The sequence below is a fragment of the Telopea speciosissima genome, chromosome 2, assembly GCF_018873765.1.
Source record: "Telopea speciosissima isolate NSW1024214 ecotype Mountain lineage chromosome 2, Tspe_v1, whole genome shotgun sequence".
Taxonomy (NCBI): Eukaryota; Viridiplantae; Streptophyta; class Magnoliopsida; order Proteales; family Proteaceae; genus Telopea; species Telopea speciosissima.
The window spans coordinates 25,135,093-25,154,148 of NC_057917.1; the positions used below are offsets into that span (position 1 = coordinate 25,135,093).

At 38.4% G+C, this 19,056-nt stretch overlaps 2 protein-coding genes across 2 annotated transcripts; one reads left to right on the forward strand and one right to left on the reverse strand.

Moving 5' to 3' along the window:
- Positions 1 to 314: 314 nt before the first annotated feature.
- Positions 315 to 7,019, reverse strand: LOC122653016 (1-(5-phosphoribosyl)-5-[(5-phosphoribosylamino)methylideneamino] imidazole-4-carboxamide isomerase, chloroplastic). Its single transcript, XM_043846926.1, has 8 exons — positions 6,775 to 7,019; positions 6,638 to 6,696; positions 6,002 to 6,209; positions 4,955 to 5,040; positions 3,991 to 4,092; positions 2,941 to 3,074; positions 1,698 to 1,746; positions 315 to 610 (listed from the first exon to the last, which is right to left on the reverse strand). Exons 1-8 carry the CDS (start codon positions 6,923 to 6,925, stop codon positions 434 to 436), a joined length of 966 nt encoding a protein of 321 aa, XP_043702861.1. The 5' UTR covers positions 6,926 to 7,019; the 3' UTR covers positions 315 to 433.
- An 11,264-nt stretch (positions 7,020 to 18,283) lies between these two features.
- LOC122650585 lies at positions 18,284 to 18,796 on the forward strand. Its single transcript, XM_043843986.1, has one exon. The coding sequence runs from the start codon at positions 18,284 to 18,286 to the stop codon at positions 18,794 to 18,796; it is 513 nt and encodes a 170-aa protein (XP_043699921.1).
- Positions 18,797 to 19,056: the final 260 nt, after the last annotated feature.

Here is a 19,056-nt window from a genome sequence, read left to right on the forward strand (position 1 = left end):
TAGGCCTTACTGACGGGCTTTGAGAAAAACATTCCTTGAAATAAATGCCTTTAGACCTGAATGCCAGCTGAACTTGATACGATCCCTTCTGGAACAAACGGTAACCATGGCAAGACCGTTCTTATTAGCCAAATTATACTCATTTTTAACACTTCTAAGATGAATCAGAAAGGCAATTGTCCCAAATAGGGGTTCATTTCACTGTTCCCAAAAGATTAAGAAAATTTTTGCCAAATGAAATTGCAACTCATTGCTCCTAAGAAAACATTTCAAAAATAAACCAGATTGCCTATTATGAGGACACAGATAGATCGATCAAGTGCATTCGCACACATTTGAAATGGAGCTGTGCCCCTGGACACATCCAAAGATGTTCCAAGAATAAAAACCTCTTCTTCTCATGGCTGGTGAGCAATGACATCTTTGTAAGCCCCTAAACTGTGAAGGCCTCCTGCTCTTTGTGCCAAGCAATGACGTCTTTGTAAGCCAAGTTGCCACCAAAAATATCCAAGGCACTCCCCACAGTAACATCTACTCGTCCCATCCCAGCCACCTTTATCCTTTCTAAATCATCCATTGTTATAACACCACCAGCATAAGTCACTGGAATCTGAAACTAAAGTAGAATGAATAAATAGCTTCAATATATAAAAACATGAAATTATTATGCATGTGGATGCAATATATAAAAATTGTGGAAGATATAACTTTTATAGACAGGATGACCAAGAAAAGGGATTCCTGTGTTTACTCCATTCACTGTGGTTGGGTTGTACTCTAAACCAGTATTAAGAAGTTCCATATAAAGTTCTACATACCCTCCAAGAATTAGACTTGGCTTATAACATGCATGCTCCATGTGAAAAAATTTCAATCTACTGCATGCATGCATGTCACTGTGAAGAAGATCTAGAAGATGCTATCCATGATACAGGATTGCTGCTTGAACATCCCTCCACTTGCTAATGGTATGCTACTCATCACCTAAAGTAGTCACTCTAATGTAGTACTGTAGTTGAATAATCAAAACAGTACCAAAACAGAATCTTTTCTCCAAGAATAAAATCCAGATTAAGGAGAAATGGCATAAATCAAAATCCAACAGTCAGACAGACCTGAAGTTCAGGTTGAGTTCAGCAAACAAGGGGTAGAATACTTTCTGAAATTCGTAACTCAATCCAAGAGTTGGATCAGAAGTTATAAGTCAATCTTTGTAGCAATAGGAGAGGGGTATAACCATAAATTCACCACTCAAAATAGGAATATAATGAGCAATCGATTCTCAGCACTTGACATAAATATCAGCAACAATAGACCAGTAGAACCAGTAAATCGATTCAGCAATTAGATAGATGATTTACAATATTGCCATTTCTTTTAGTCGTGGCACCGTGGGTTATTTGGGTGTGGGCCCATAAGCGATGCAAAAAGGGTTTTGGAACCCAGGTCACACCATATCACTTCAGATGTTACATTTCCGTAAGACACAGCACATTTTGGTTCTCTAATGTTAAAAGTGGGATGGAGCATGAAATGGCCAGGTTCACTAACCAGAGCATCCCAATATACTAGACAGCATTCCACTAGAAAAAGAATATAGGAAACAGTGGAGATTTTAGAAGGTTGCAAGATGATATAGGAAACATGAGGAATATGAACATTGAACAATATCAAGGAGACAGTCATACATTACATACCGGTGAGTGCTGGCCAAGTAAGGCCACGAGTTCTTCATCAATTCCTAGCCTGTAATAAGCATGTAGCTGCAATTCAATCCCTATGAAAAAGAGTAGTTGTGTAGCAATCTATATAAATTTAAATAAGGTCCCTATTAGAAGGGTAGAAAGTGCACTTTCAAATAAGCTAACACTTAAAAACTATGAATTCATCGGGAAGCCTTTAAAGAGAGAAAAAATGTCGAAAGTGCACTTTCAAATAAGCTAACACTCAAAAACTATGAATTCATCAGGAAGCCTTTAAAGAGAGAAAAACCATTGAACTAGATTTTGGACCACCAGGGTTCAGAAACATATTGACAAGTCAATTACACAAGTTGCATTAATTGAAGCATTTAAAATCAAAAGAGTTCTGTTGGAAGCTCTATGAGTATTACCTAATTCTTTAAGCGGGATAGATGCATGGGTTGATATTGATACAGTGGCTCACTGCAGAAAATTTTAATTATAATATATAATTAAAGGTTTGCATCTGATACTAGTGATTTTTTCTCACAAGGAATTACATCCTTAACATTGCCAGCACTTTCATAATCTGTACGGTACATAACTACACTTTTTGATAATCGTGAAATAACATTGTGAAACAATATTTCATGTGTTGGCATTACGAATTCATTAACAAAGTTTCCGGGCCACCAAAGGGTCGGGGGTATATATTGACAAATCAGTCATACAACTTATATTGAACAAAGCAATGCAAATTATAAGAATTTAATTGAACATTCGCTGGTTTTACACATGATTAAGGGTTGAGGTAGCTCAATGCAGAAATTCGTTTTGGATACCCTATCACTAGAGGATTGTCAATTATACTAGGAAATGAAGCAATCAAAAGGAATTCCATCCTAGACGATTGCGACGCATTCAAGGTACATTTATAGTACCTCACGTGCCTAACTATGCCAAAGACAATATTTCATGCAATAAACACACAAGGTGAGTAAGGTGCTCCACAAATAAAAAGCACCGTCCATTTTTAATTGAAATTGGGAGAAGTGAATTTTTGTCCTTGATAAAAAGTGAAGGACCAGGGCAATTTGACTGACATACCATGAAGTTAACAAACCACAGTTGCAGGGAGAAAAGTCATATGACAAGAATTACGTCTTTGCAAAGTTCTCAAGTTAATTTAACAATTTAAAAGAAAATACTTGAGCATATTTTCACTCTCACAGTGAATGGCTCTTACTTGAGGACTTACTTTTTCCCTTCAACATCAACCCCATGAACAAGAAACTCATCAGCATAGGCAGCAAGGAATTCTAAAGTTTTCTCATCAAGATATACATCGCTGAACTTCTGCCATCTATCAGTGACAATTGCATATTTACCATCCTGCAGGAAAAAAATAGCATCTCAAACTGAAAGCAATTGAAAAAGAAAATAAAAAATTAAATCTTTTGTCCACAATGTTCCCTCGGAACCACCAGAGGTTATACTCGCTGACATTGTCTAGTAAGAAATTTCACACTCTAATGCACACCTTGTGTGTGGGGGGTATGACATGCAAATGTATTTCAAAAGCCTGCTCAACCAGTGTCTGCTAATTGCACCGGACAACAATGGCTGTAACTCAGAAATCAGCCAGTCAATTGACCACAACCTTCAAATAGATTTCCAAACAAAAACCCAGGAGAATAGACGATTTTTTAGACGGTTACAACTGTCAGGTGGGCTGATGTTGGATTCTGTTGATTTGATAGAAAGAGGTATTTTACCTGGCTGGTAAGAATTACCTTGCACGTTGCCATATGACCAGTGTATGAGTGATGAAATAATATGTTTCATGGCGCACCAATACCAAACTTTGGTTCAACATTGTATATAGAGATTGCTTGTTGAAGGAGTTGTAACATGTTACTCCTAAAACCCAGCTCGAAGGTGCCCTCGAATAAAAAATATGACGTGTCAAGGACAGGGCATGGGAACCCAGTAATAAATAAGGCTCTGTCATAGAGATTGTTCATACCAAAACAAACCAACACCTTTGGATATCTTCACCATTTAACCATCAACATTTTTTTATGGCAAGAAAAATTGAATGAAAAAAAATAAAGATAATGTATTTACAAAAATGGTGCCAATGTTGCCCAGTTTCACTTATGGGATCTTTCTCCTTTCCTTGGGCAATAAGATCACCTTATTTATCAACCAAACACAAAAAAAAAAAAGGAAAGCATTTAAAAAGAATATTACAGTCAGTTCCAAACATTTTGCATGTGGGTGTGTTGTTACGTTATAACTTCCGTACCTTTTTTCTGCAGCTTAGATCCAACACAAGCCTCTGCTTTCCAACAACGCTAACAAGATATTTGAGCCTTTCAATGTCCATTTGCCCATTGTTAAAAACATACTGTGACAGAATTCAAAGAATAGGTATAAATGTAAGTTTATGGTGCACTTTTTCTTTGCAAAGGATATCTAGATCCATAGTAAAACAGTAATTATCATCAATCACTTCCTTTTGTGGCTGTATGTTTCACAACTTTCCACTGTAATTTGTTTCCATGTGTTGACATAGTTGCATCAATCCATTTTTATTTAGGACAGTATAAGCAGCTCGTAAGTATGGTTTGCCCCAAATTAGAAATGCGGGGACAAACTACAGAAGAGAAAAGCAGGTGTGCGAAGGTAGGTAATCTTTTTAACTTCCGTACTGTTTCCATGTGTTTTTCCTAATGCCCCTCCCATCCTTCAACTCAATCAACATTCAACAGATCAAACCCCCCGCCCCCTGTAGCCAACCTCTTTGAAAGCCTTCTTTGACTTTGACAGGACTGTTGTTGGTCTGTGTGGCCTTGAAATTTCCCAACCTACATCCACTTTTTGACTTCTGAAGGACTTGACAACGTGAACTAAATTAATTTGGAAAGGGAAGAAAGAACTATGCTCTATGTGAAAAAAAAAAAAAAGATTTTATGTTTCAAGTCCTGATAATGGGGTAGTAACTTTAGTCACAAAAAAATTACCAAAAAAAACTTTAGTCACAAAAAGTGTTTAAGCCTTTCATCGGTCAAAATAGGATCACTCTGTTATTTTTCAAAATCTTTAGTGGAGGTTCATATTTGAGACCTCAAATACATCTCATTTGGTGGTCAATATTTTTATTTTTTTTGGGGTGGGGGGTATTATTTATTCTATAAAACTTTTTTTTTTTTGGTAAATATTTATTCTATAAAACTGACAACAGCATTGTCAAGACACATATTACATACCGATGTAACAATGACATGGCTGGCCCCCTCCTCTAGATAACTGGAAGCATTTTCTGACGTGATCCCACCTCCAACTTGCAAACCACCTAGAAGTGATCATACCCCACAGTAAATTCAGTAGAAAAAATAGTTTCAAGTTTAAGGTTTTTTAAGCCTTTAGGGAGATTCTCGCAAGTATTCATTGTCAATAACAGCAGTGAAAACTCAAGGTTCATATGAAAGTCAACATGAAAATATTACTCCTCTTTCCACATATAAGTAGCAGATATTCAAGACACAGAGGCTCAGATATCAGTTAACATGCTAGATAAAATTAGCAAAGTTGGTGTAGATTAAGTTTTGTACAGAAATAAAACACAGGAACATAAGCAGTTATTTTCATGCCAATTCATTGGCCAAAGACGGCAATTTCCAATTGATAAAGGTTCACAATGCTTTTAAATCGTTTACAAGAAAACAAGAAAAAATTCCCAATGCATTATTTTGGACAGAATCAGATGCTCCATTTATCATAAAAGTACATTTAGAGGCAGAGATTAAAATGAAAGCTAACTCAGATTACAGATTAATATATAAACATACAGTACTTCATACCAATGAACCATCCAAAGGTTTGAAACTAAAGGTTTTCATACCAATGTATTGACTTGAGTTTCCTTCTTTTATTTCTCATGAAAATTTTTGTGATTGTAATCATAGACCTTGCTATTGTTTTGATCAATGAGTGACCTTTCATTTTGTATCTGTTTAGACTTTGCCAGAGGTTTTCTGCCGATGGCCATGCCGACGGTGGATCCTTAGTGCAAAGTAATCTTTAGCCCTTTGTTTTGCTGATGGCTATGCTGAAGGTGAAACTTAGGTGCTTTTCTCTTTGTATTCTTGTTTTTTCATCTTAGGATGCCTAGACGTTAATCCTGTATTTCCTATTTTCTTTTAATATACTTTTGCTGACATTTAGCAAAGTAAAAAACAAAAAGGAACCAAAGAGTAGACATATTGAGAGGTAACAGCAGATATTTCAGAAAAGCTAAGCAACAATCCACCTACCAGGATAGGAATTTAAGGCCTTAATAGCTGCAGACCTACTTAACGAATCTGCACCGAGCATTATCACATGACCGCCTTTCAGTCCATCTTCTTTATACATATTTGCAAACTCTGCAGCTGATTTATCTGATTCAAAGTTAGTTATGAGTGTTGAGCCCTCATCTTTTGAATCCTGGAGTGTAGACCCAACAATTTGTTTCACCGTGCCCTGAATTCAAGTTTCAACCCAGAATAATAAGGCCTTGGCTTTAAGATTCCATGTTTCTAATTAGCATTTGCATCAGAGAGTTAATGCCTCATAGCTGAAAGAACTTGCATGTAATACTGCCCCTAAAATTGTGAGGCCTGGCTTAACTGTCTCAATGGTAAAACCAGATTGTTCAACTGATCAATTACCTAGAACTACAACATCCAAGAACTGGTCCAAATAGATCAAAAAATTTAGTTTCTTAAATACACTTGTCAGTAAACAAACAAAGAAGCAAAAGTATAAGATAGCTCCATATAAGATAATCCAATTGAATGGTCAGAATGATCCACAATGAGTTGGCACAGAATAAGTAATGAAGAACAGAAAGGAGTACTGAATACTTACAGGAATATATATATTTTTCATTACAATTAGAGCACACTCACCTTGTGTATATCAATACAAGGTCGGAAATGAACAGAACATCGGATGGATAGTCCAGACCCTACAGAATATGACTGTTTTAAATGTCACAACTACTTCAGATACACTGAATTCAACCTGAAAGAAAAAGCAGACATACTTGATAACTTTGACGGCACAACCGTAATAAATCTCTGCTTCTTCACACCATGCAAAGCAGAATGTGACGTCTGACTATGTGCAGGAAGGCCATTCGCAGAAACAGTAGCATGCCAAGAATTTGAAGAAGACTGGAGATTATGAATCCTCATTTTGTGGCTGTCACAATATTGGATTGAAATCCTACAATAAGAAGATATCTGTGAGATAGATCCAAGGAATTCACATCACAAGTCCAATCAACAACTGTTCTGATTCCTTCAAATATTTTTATTCATTCGCTACTATCAAGGAAATTATCTATGAATTAATTTTATTTATATCTGTATTTGCTTATTTTTTCCATTTCAAGGAGATTGTCATAGGTCATTATATTTCGGAAGTACATATAATTGTTTAGAAACTTTTATGTAAACCTAACTAAGACTTGGGAATTTCTTGAATTAAAATTTCAAGAAAAGAAAAAATCCAAGAAATTTATTGCCCTGCAGAATTTGGTATAGAATCTATATATTCTGAGTTTGAAATATATGGAGGAGGTGATGGAGTCGTCTAAGTAATCGAGTTTACTCTAGGGGCAAGAAAAATGAAATGTGTTGGACTGCAAAATTTTATGCTATTTTCTATCTTTTGCCTTGACAGACTTCCTTTTTGAAACCATTATCTTGGTTCAACCAACTCAGATATGAGATTTTGTTCTTGTAGGTGAAGGCCTTCAGATCCTGACAGTGATGCAGGCAAGGAGTATATCACATACTCCCACAGGAAGAAGAAGAAGCAGGCCAAGCTCAATGGTGGCTAAGTCCAGACAATATGTGGGCTTAGTGCTGAGACAGTTATGTTGTTGTCATTGTTGTGAACACAGTCAATTAAGAAGATTAGTTGAGCAGTGGGTTTGTGTTGGTATTCTTGATAATCAACACACTCACTCAATGGAGCTGAGATGGAGGCATATGGATCAGTTCTGAAGATGAGCAATGTCAGTTCCATACTTGTCAAGGGGCCTAGGCAACCCAAGGCGTTGGAGGACCTCCTAAACGCTTAGGCAACAAGGCGCATCCAGCGCCCACCTAGATGTTGCCAAGGCACTCAGGGCGCCCCTATTATATCTAGTATAGTGATGATATAATTATGCTTAATTGCTTAAATGCTTAAATGCTACATCAAGAATCAACACTTTAATTCACATCAAGAAACAAGAAACAACATAAAAGCCACATCAATGCAAAATGAAATAATTATGCTAATGCTATGATAAAATCAACAAAAAATGAACAAAGTATAAGATATAAAGAAGAATTTTTTTTATCATAAAAACAAAGCAATAAACTAAAAGTATAATAACATATAATTTAGAAGCAGAATTATAAAGCATGTGAATATTTAAGTGTGTAGTATATCATTCTTACCTCTATGATGCCAAACCATTTAGATTTCTGCACAGAAAAAGCATATTATGGCAGAATATGAAGGGCATACAATGGCAGAATACTAGGGTGGATTCAAAGATTCTTTAATGAACTAATCTGCAAGGACGAAAAGAAATTGATCATAACAAATGAAGCATCTGAAATTGTTTCTCTTGGTACGGCCCATGCTTAATTAGAAGTGTATTGATCATTTGAAGTCAAAATAGAAAAACAGAAAAATGAGAAGACAGGGAAAGAAAAACAGAACACCAGAGAAGAAGCTCGTATTGCCTATATACATGGGGAAAACCAGAGAAGAAGAAGAGGAAGGTGAAAAGGGGGGGAGAACCGAGAAGATGATGAAGACGATGAGGGAAGAAAAGAAAAAAAAAAAAAAAGGGGGGGGGGGTTTGGGAAGAACCTAATGGAAGGCGGGGGGAAAGGAACCAAAAAGGGATGGGGAAGAATCGAGAAGAAGAGAATGAAGGGAGGAATAAAAAGAGGGTGGAGGGGGGGGGGGGAGAAGAAGAAGAAGCAGAACAGAAAGAAAAAAAAAATGGGGTATCGTAAGAACCGAACAGAAGAGGAGAGCAGAAGCCAAAAAAGCGGGGGAAGAAGAAACAAAACAGAAAAAAAAATTTTGAACATACCGGAGAGGATGACGCCGAAGGAAGAAGCCGCATCAGTTCAGGTTAAGTTCTATTCCCAGGTAGGGTTCTCGCCCTCTCAGAATTCGGGATCGGTATCGGGATCGCCCTAAATCGGGCTGAATCTGACGAATTTGTCCTTACTTCTTATTTTATGTTTTTGCCCTTACGTATCGGATCGGGATTGATCTCGGACGATACCGATCTGATCCGGGTGAATCCACCGATCTGAGACCGATATTATGAACTCCTCACTCTCTTTCTCGTTCTCTTCATTTTTTTTCTCTTTTTCAAAGATTTTGTTTTGTTTCGGTTTGTTTTTTTTAGAAATTATCAATGTCACCCCATGAAGTTTGCCAATATATTAAGAAAACCACCCTAGTGAGAACCTAGTTGTATAATTTGGCGAATCCAAATTTTACGAATTATTTGTCCAAATCCAAATTGGACTCAAAGATTCAGAAAAAATCACGATATATAGAGATTACACATTATATCCGCATTATTCAGTCAGTATTAAAAAAAAAAAACTTAGAAACCCTGTTTTATTGTAAACAAAAAAACAAAAGATTTGAATTCAGGAATCATTCCACGAACAACTAAACTTATGACTAGCTAAAAAAAGATAAAAATTAATTATCCAGTATGTAATTCTTTGTTAGAGGTCTTTTTTTTTTTTTTTAGAAATTAGTAGTTAGTAGCAAAAAAAAATGGTTGAGTAACTGTAGTTTTTTTTTTTTTTTGGTTGATGGTTTAAAACCATAGAATTGTTAAGAACAAACATTTTGGCACACATGACTTAATAAAATATCGATGATCGATTTAAAAGGTCTCAATTTTAATTTTAGGTAAAAAAATGGGTAAATTACATGTCACTCCCTGATTTTCAAACGAAACGCATTTCGGCTATTCATTTGCACCCCTAATGACAAGTTAGTCCCTACCGTTAGTTTTATGCTATTAATTGATGATGTCAGCCAGTGAAATAAATTTAAATCCCTAAACTACCCTTGACCAGTGTTGATTTATGATTTTACCCTTAAAACTAAAAACCATCCTCTTTCTCACACCACTCTCTTCCTCACATTATCTGCAACTCAATCTCAAGCAGAAGAGTAACCGAAGAGAAGAAAGAGAAGAAATACAAAGATTGTTTGCCAGAATGACAAAGAACGCGAGTCTTTAAAGTAAGTAACATAAATTGCAATATTCGGGGACAAGAACAAATTAAGTTTCTGCCAAAATGACAAAAAACCCAGTTTCACAGACTTGGTAGATCAGAGGATTAAACAGAGAAAACCAGTTAGAAGGGTAGAAGGTCAAAGCATACAGGTGGAATAAAATATTTGAAGGGCATTAGCCTTGGAGAGGCGAATTGCTCTGACGACGGTGATGTGTGACTCAAACTTGGGACCTCTGAACTCCGATCCTAGATCCTTCATCACCGCCTTTAACCTCTCACGCCTTCAGGCGGTAAAGCCCACACCGAATAAACAATTTCTTCTTCTGCAATTCCAGATCCTTCCATGGATGGGAGATTGAAGACTACCTGATCAATACTCAATAGAGGTACACTGCTAAACTCCTAGAAAGTAGAAACGCTAGAAAGGTCAAGCACATGGCCATGACGAAAACTCCTAAGGATCCAGAGAATCTACTTTGGGATCAGATGAAGAGCTCCTCTGCTAACCCCATGGTCGTTTCCTCCAGTCAATCTCGAGCTCTCCCGAAGCTCAAGGTATGGCTCATCAACACCATCGCCATCTACATGACCACTGTTAAGGAAACGGATATATGATTTGTATTTCAAATTCAAAAGTCCGATTGACTAGGTCACTATCCTATCTGGTTGTTGTAAGCTTATCTATAACCAACTATGGTTATCTGATTGTAACAAACACATATTCAAATTCAAATACAAGTCTATAAGAACTAACGCAAACCCATCTTCAAGGGTTAGCGAGATCCACAGAAACTCAATCTCTTCATTCTTGCCTTGGTATCATCCGCTAAGTTCTGATCCAAGGGATTTGAATGTCCACCACATCCTCATCCTCCTCTATTTTTGCCTCAAAGCCTTCAACTATGGCTTCAGCTTCTACCTCTGCTCCTGCGTTCCAACATCTTACCTTGAAGTTAACCTCTGACAACTTCTTGTTATGGAAAACACAGTTGTTTCCACTGTTGCGCAGTCAAGATCTCATGAAATACATCGATGGCACCCTACCATGCCCCATCGAAACAACAATTCCTGAAGGCTCTACCATCCCTATTCCCAACCCAGCCCACTCTGAATGGATACGCAAAGACCAGCTCATTATGAGTTGGATAATTTCCAGCCTCTCTGCAGAAATATTACCATACATTGTTGGTCTCGCTACAGCAGAGGTTTGGGAAACTCTTCAATCTGCGTTTGGGACTCTCTCTCACACAAGTGTTCTGCAGTTGCATATGCAATTGCAAAATACATTAAAGGGAGAGAAATCAGTGACTACTTATTTGCGTGAAGTAAAGATCATCTCCGATCAACTTGCGGCAGCCAACAAGCCGCTTGGAAATGCTGAACTCAATGCAATAGTTTTCAAAAATCTTGGTGGCGATTTTGGTGATATTGTCGTTGCATTGGCTACGAAGACAGAACCTCTGAATTTTCATGATCTTCATCACCTTCTTCTCAATCATGAACTTCGATTGAAGAGTGCACAAGTGCCTGTTGAAGCCCATCTCACTCAGCTTCCACCCAAATCAGCTGTCGTGCCTTCACCTCCTTCCACAGTTCCGCAGCAACAAGTGTCTCAACCAGCAAGTCCTACTACCAACGCCAACACCAACCGTTGGCGCAACCAAGGAACTCGTCGAAGGGACCGTTGCCAAATTTGCAACAACTTCAATCACACGGTCAGTCGTTGCTTCTTCCAGTATACAAACTCATCTAATAATACTGCTGCTACTCCTTCTCCTTCAGCTAATATGGCAGGTTTATTGCCTACACCACCAAGCCCTATGGCCGATTGGTTTCCAGACACTGCTGCAACACACCACGTGACACCAGACATCTCTAACCTGCAAATCTCTAATGCATACAATGATAATGAAGCTCTCCGTGTAGATAATGGTGTTGGCTTGAATATTAGTAGCATTGGTTCTTCCAAATTATTATCACCCTCTAATAATTCATTTCAATTTTCAAATATCCTACATGTCCCAAAAATCACCAAAAACTTGCTATCTGTTCATCACTTCACCAAAGAGAATAATTGCTTCTTCGAATTTCACCCGTTTCATTTCATTGTGAAGGATCAGGTGACCAAGCTGCCTATGCTCCAAGGGCACCTTAAGGATGGTTTGTATCAGCTGAAGGGTCTCCAACCGCCATCAACTCCATCTGCCAATAATGTCCAACTAAGCGACCAAGCTACTTCAGACGCCTGGCACGCTCGGTTGGGTCATCCACAACCACGAACAGTTCGCAAGCTACTTCATACACATTCACTGCCATGTTCACCATCCACCTTGAATAAATGCCCTTCATACTTTCTTGGCAAGGCGCACAAGACCTCTTTGCCCAGTACTGGTACAATAAGTGAAAGCCCACTTGATTTAATATTTAGTGATATATGGGGACCATCACCTCATACTTCAACCACTGGACATCTTTATTTCCTAATATTTATTGATGATTTTTCAAAATTTACTTAGTTCTACCCACTCTCAAATCGTTCTATGCTTTCCTCTATTTTTGAACAATTCAAAGCAATGGTGGAAAAACAGTTTTCTCGTCCCATCAAAGCTTTTCAGTCAAATTGGGGCGGGGAATATAGAAAGTTGAATCAATATCTTCAAAAATGTGGTATTATTCATAGGGTTGCTTGTCCTCATACTCATGAACAAAACGGTGCAGCTGAAAGGAAAGTTAGACATATTGTAGATATGGGTTTGTCATTGCTTGCCCATGCATCCATTCCATTAACATATTGGACCTATGCATTCGAAATAGCAGTGTTTTTGATAAATAGGCTCCCAACTATGCTTCTCAATAATACCTCACCATTTCAACATTTATACAAACTCCAACCCGACTATAAATTTCTTAAAGTCTTTGGTTGCACTGTCTTTCCTTTACTACGACCATATAACTCACACAAGTTTGCACAAAGGTCTACCACTTGTGTTTTCATGGGCTACAGTCCACAACATTTTGGGTATCGCTGCCTCGATCTTTCTACTGGTCGTATTTACATTGCATGCCATGCCAATTTCATAGAGGATCGTTTTTCATTTGCTAGCCTAAAACCACCATCTCCTACCATTGATACATCCTCAACACCATGGCTGACCATCTCTTCACATGATACAACACCATCAAGGGTGCTTGGGACCATTGGCAATGTCACAGGTACGACACAAGTTCCACCTACCAACAACCAGCCCAATACCAATGCTAATATTCTCCCAACCCCATTAACTAACAGTGATACTTCAAATATTGTAATTAGTGATGCAGGTACTCACATGGATGTCAATCCCTCACCTTCATCACCAACATTACCACGGTTGCTCCAACCAATCCATTCACCCAACCTTTACCATCCATTATTTCCACTCAAAATCAGGCACCACAGTGCACTCATCAAATGCAACTTAGATCAAATCCATGGCCCAACATAAGGTATCCCTTGCCTTCGGCCCATCTCATTGAGTCTCACTCTGAGCAAGAACCTACATCATTCACAGAGGCGAATAAGCATGGTCATTGGAGAGATGCAATGTTACTAGAGTTCAATGCCCTATTAACCAATGGCACATGGAGCTTAGTGCCTCCAACCTAGTCCCGAAATGTGGTAGGCAGTAAATGGATCTTTCGCATTAAAAGGAAAGTTGATGGCACGATAGAGCGCTATAAGGCCAGGCTAGTCGCCAAAGGGTACAATCAACAGGAAGGAATTGATTACACAGAAACGTTCAGTCCTATTGTGAAACCAACAACTATGCGAACAATTTTATCCTTGGCAACTGCATACCATTGGAAAATAAGGCAATTTGATGTAAGCAATGCCTTCCTATATGGCACACTGAATGAAGATGTATACATGAGCCAACCACCAGGATTCACTGATCCAGAGAAGCCGCAACACATTTGCAAGCTACATAAGTCATTGTTTGGCTTAAAACAAGCTCCCCGAGCATGGTTTTAATGCCTTAGCAATTACCTTATATCATTGGGTTTTCAAGGCTCTAAAACCGATACAAGCTTGTTCATTTTGAGGCAGGGCTTACATAGGATCTATATTCTGGTTTATGTAGATGACATTGTCATCACTGGTTCGGACCCCGTGCTCCTACAGAAGATAATCTATGCACTACAAAGTGAGTTTGCCATTCGAGATTTAGGGGATCTCCATTATTTTTTGGGAATTGAAGTACTACAGCATCCCAAAGGTCTACTTTTGTCTCAACAGAAATACATTATAGATCTGCTCAAAAGAACAAACATGGATGGGGTTAAACTAGTTCATATGCCCATGGCCACATCTGCAACCCTATCGCTCTCTTCCGGCACTCCTCTAACTGATGCAACACTTTACAGAAGCACAGTGGGTGCTCTGCAATATGTCACATTGACAAGGCCTGATTTGTCATTCTCAATGAACAAGGTGTGTCAGTTTCTTAAAATGCCAACCGATGAGCATTGGCAGGCCGTTAAAGGATACTTTGATATATGAAAGAGACGATAGATCATGGCCTACTTTTGTCAAATACAGAGCCTCAATGACTTGTTGCTTATAGTGATGCAGATTGGGCAGGCTGTCCAGATGATAGGAAATCAACAAGAGGTTTTGCCATATACATAGGTGATAATCTCATCTCCCGGTCCGCCAGAAAGCAATCAACCATTGCTCTATCATCCACTGAATCAGAATATCAAGCAATCGCTAATGCTACGGCAGAGATTGCATGGCTCATGTCTCTATTGCAAGAGCTTGGTGTAAATCTTAAACATCCACCAGTGTTATGGTGTGACAACTTAGGCGCAACATATCTCACTCACAATCCGCTGTTCCACGCCCGCACCAAGTATATCAAAATAGACTTCCACTTCGTGCGAGACTTGGTTGCATAAGGAAAGTTGATTGTCAAGTTCATCACCACACGCAAACAAATCGCAGATGTCTTCACCAAACCGTTGTCCAAGCTAAGGTTTGGATACATCAGAAGCAAGTTGAAGATCAGTCAAAGACCATCTTCAACTTGAGGGCGGATGTTAAGGAAAAGGATATATAATTTGTATTTCAAATTCAAAAGTCCGATTGACTAGGTCACTACCCTATCTAGCTGTTGTAAGCTTATCTATAACCAACTATGGTTATCTGATTGTAACAAACACATATTCAAATTCAAATACAAGTCTATAAGAACTAACGCAAACCCATCTTCAAGGGTAAGCGAGATTCACAGAAACTCAATCTCTTCATTCTTGACAACCACCACCACCATGCCGTTACCACCACAGTTTGAGGATAGGCCACTGCTGCCGATCGTAGGAGTATTGTATGCATCTCTATCTCCCCGACCAATTCCTCCTTATTGTTAATTAGGATTCACAGTTGTTCCCATCCAAACAACTTCTGTAATTTTTCCATTTTTTTCTTCTCCTTCTTTTGGGGGTTGGGGATTGCAGGCGTACAACAAGCAACTGAAGCAGCAACAACAACATCAACAATTGAAACCAAATGCTTCAGAGGTGTAGCGCCAGTGGTGGTGTTGAGTGAATGAGAATCCGGCAGCGGGTCCGATGGTGGAGGTGGTGGGGCTATGAAGTCCAAACTCCCTGAACATTCGTGGAGAATGATTGAAATAAAACCCTAACTATCAATTTTTATTTGTTTAAATCTAAAGGGAGTAAATATGTCATTTCACTTTTTGATTTGATTTAAGTTAACGTCATTATTTTTTTTTGGTAAAGAAGTTAACATCGTTACTTTAAAGGGGGATGGTTGAGTATTTTCAAAAACCAAGGGTGATTTGAGTTTTGTTTGAAAACCAAGGGGTGTCGCGTAATTTGACCTAATTTTTTTAATCACAATCATATAGTCAATGTTTATCAAGGAAAAAATTATATAGTCAAGAACAGCATGTCATCCCAAAGTTTAACTAGAGATCCTTACAGGGAGATTCTATTGGTTATGATTTTTAATCTTTGTTATGTTTTTTTGATTAATGAAACAAATGTTATCCTAATTTTTATATCATTTATATATTATGCACATATGATAATTGGTTGATAATGTTAAACATGTACTACAAATATTAAAAATAACATCCGCATTTTTTGTCCAAATTATTTTTTATAAAACGAATAATTCTCAAATCCGAATTCCAATCCGAATTTTATATTGTCTGCTGCTTTGACCACTTTTTTGACTAAATTTTTAAATTAATAAAATGAATTATTTCAAATAATTCTCGAATCCGAATTTGCTAACTAGGAGTGAGAATCAAAATCTCTAACCTCCCTTGCTTTAGAAAGCAAATTACACAAACACCCTTTACCATTATTATTATTATTTTTTGTCAAGAAGGAATTTATTGAATAGGATAACTATGTGTACAGCCTAAAGCTTCAGACGTACAAAGTTTTGAAAGCAAAAGAATGGAATGTGATCATTCTGTCCTATACATGATGCACAACACCTTCCTAGCCATGGTATTTGCTACACAATCCACAACCCTTGGAATACAAGAGAAACTAATGGATTGGAAAGATGACAAAAGTAATCTAATATCCTATAGAACAACTGTAACCTCCAATGGTGGGAGTCTTGAGAATCATTGATCAAATCAACGATCTCCTTATTATCCGATTTGACTTCTAGGCAAATGAAGTCTAATTCCAATGCCTGATAGATTGCACTTCTAATTGCAAGGCATTCTCCTTGGATTGATGAAGCGACGTGATGTGGCATTGAGAAAGCTTGAGCAAGGCATCCCTCATAGTCTCTAAAAACAAAATCCAATCCTCCCTTCGTCTAGTCCTATGGGATAGTAGCATCACAATTTGTCTGCATAACATCAAAAGGAGGTGTCTTCCAATTGTCACGCTTAACATTGGCCATAAGCGCTGGTGGTGAAACATGATTCATAGTAGTAGAACCACATATAGAGAACTCATTGAAGGCCTTTTCTGCTACAGAGATAACTTCTGATGGTGACCACTCTTTGACGTTAAATATCAAGTCATTCTTTGCGCGCCACAGGTACCAACAAATAAAGGAAGCTCTTGACAGAGATTGGCAAGCAAGCTTCTTATCAGAACGGAATAGAGAATCGCATCCCTTCCAACTAGTCGACAATTAGTGGTTCCCTATCCAAAGGAGGCAAATAAAAGAGGCTGCTTCCAAACCATACTAATTTTACAAAGTTGCAGCCCAATAAAATATGGTCCACACTTCTTTTCTCAGCACCACATCATCGACAAGAGTGATCTATTGGAACCTTTCTATTAAATAAACCTTCACCAGTGGCCAATCCCATAGCACAGGAAAGCCATATGAAAGTTTTAATTTTTGGTAAGGTATCCATTGCCCAAATTCGCTTCCATACATTATCAAAAATATACTCCTGTGAATGTGATCTTGAAGTTGAAGCTCTAGATGCGGATAATATTTCACCCTCATTGGATAAAAGTTGATAAGCAGACTTTATGGTGAACTACCCATTTTTAGATGGGGCCCCAAACCTGTTTTTTATCTTCACCTGGGTTGATCCCCAATGAAATTTTCTGAATCGCCTCTTGAAAATCTAGCCGGAAAAATTGCCGCAATAAATCAATTTCCAACACCTAGATATAGAATCGATGAGGTCGGAAACAAGGACTAGGTCGCAATTCACTGGCCTTTGTTGCTGAATTTTGTAATTGCGGAATGATGGAACAGCCTATTGGAGAGCAAGGATCCATGTACCAGACCCCATTCAGTTGAGATTCTCCTAACTTGTTGGGCTATGCCTCGCTCCTCTTACTCTCATCTTTCATTTTTCTTTACATTTGCCATCTTTCATTTATCATTTTCCATTTTCCTTCTCTCATCTAATTTCCCTTCCCTCCTTCCCCCCATCTCTTCATGCCCTTCATTGTGCCTTAGTTTTTCCTACTTTGTTTTGTTTGGATCCTTGTAACTGACCCCATTAAGTTGGGATAGGGCTGAGTTTGTTATCGTTGTTTGTGAATTCATCAAACATGCCAGGTCTTCTTATGTTCCTAGTGACAATATAATTTTGATTCCCTTTTCTATTATTAATTCATATTTATTGGGGGGTTCCCTCTAAGGTTGAAGAGATCTAGGAAGAAAATAGCAAAGAACTCATCTCTTAGTCGACCATTCACTAGGTCAATGAAATCCGATGCGGCTTGCCCCAAGCCAGTGTCATGAACATCTTGTTTTGGAATATCAGGGGCATGGGCAACAAGCCATCTGTTAGGCGGTTGAAGGCTCTTATTATATCTGCTAAGGTAGACATGGTGGGTATCACTGAACCAAAAGTTTCTTTCCACAAGGCTGGACGACTAATGAAAAAGATTGGGATGGATGGAGTTGTTTCCAATGGCGAGGATAATGGTCACAGGCTATGGGTGTTTTGGTGGCAAGGTGCTCAGGTCAGGGTAACGGACACTCATGAACAGTTTATCACCTTGGAATGCAGGGTGGGAAATGAGAAGGCAGTCCTTGTGTCTTTTGTACATGCATTATGCTCCTCTTATGAAAGACGGGTTCTCTGGAGTGCCTTGATTGACCAGGGGGTGGGAGTCTCAACCCCGTGGATTGTATGTGGTGATTTTAATGCTATTTTGAGCCCCGACGAAAAGGTGGGAGGAAGGCAAGTGTGCCCTATTTCTTTGGAGGATTTTGGCACTTTTGTAAATAATGCAGGTTTGGTGGATGGTGGTTTTCAAGGGAACGCCTTCACCTAGTCCAATAATCAGGAGGGTGGTGGGAAGATTCTGGCAAGGTTTGATCGGTTTTTGCTTAATGCTACGTGGCTGAATACCTTTAGCCACAATAAGGTGGAACATTATAATCGAGAATGCTCGGATCATGCGCCAATAATGCTGTACTCCGTGACCCAGACGACCTTTCGAGCCTCACCGTTCAAGTTTCAACAAATGTGGATTACCCATCCTGGATTCAAGGAGTGTGTTCGCCTGTGTTGGAAGGACAAGTGTACGGGTCC

Bases quoted from the DNA above. Each gene is read 5' to 3' on its own strand.
- LOC122653016 (XM_043846926.1), bottom strand. From the start codon at position 6,925: ATGAGGATTCATAATCTCCAGTCTTCTTCAAATTCTTGGCATGCTACT. The intron at 6,697-6,774 runs GTATGTCTGCTT...CATATTCTGTAG, and splicing joins TGTGCCGTCAAAGTTATCAA to GGTCTGGACTATCCATCCGA. The intron at 4,093-4,954 runs GTATGTAATATG...ATTCTGTCACAG, and splicing joins GCCATGTCATTGTTACATCG to TATGTTTTTAACAATGGGCA.
- LOC122650585 (XM_043843986.1), top strand. From the start codon at position 18,284: ATGGGCAACAAGCCATCTGTTAGGCGGTTGAAGGCTCTTATTATATCT.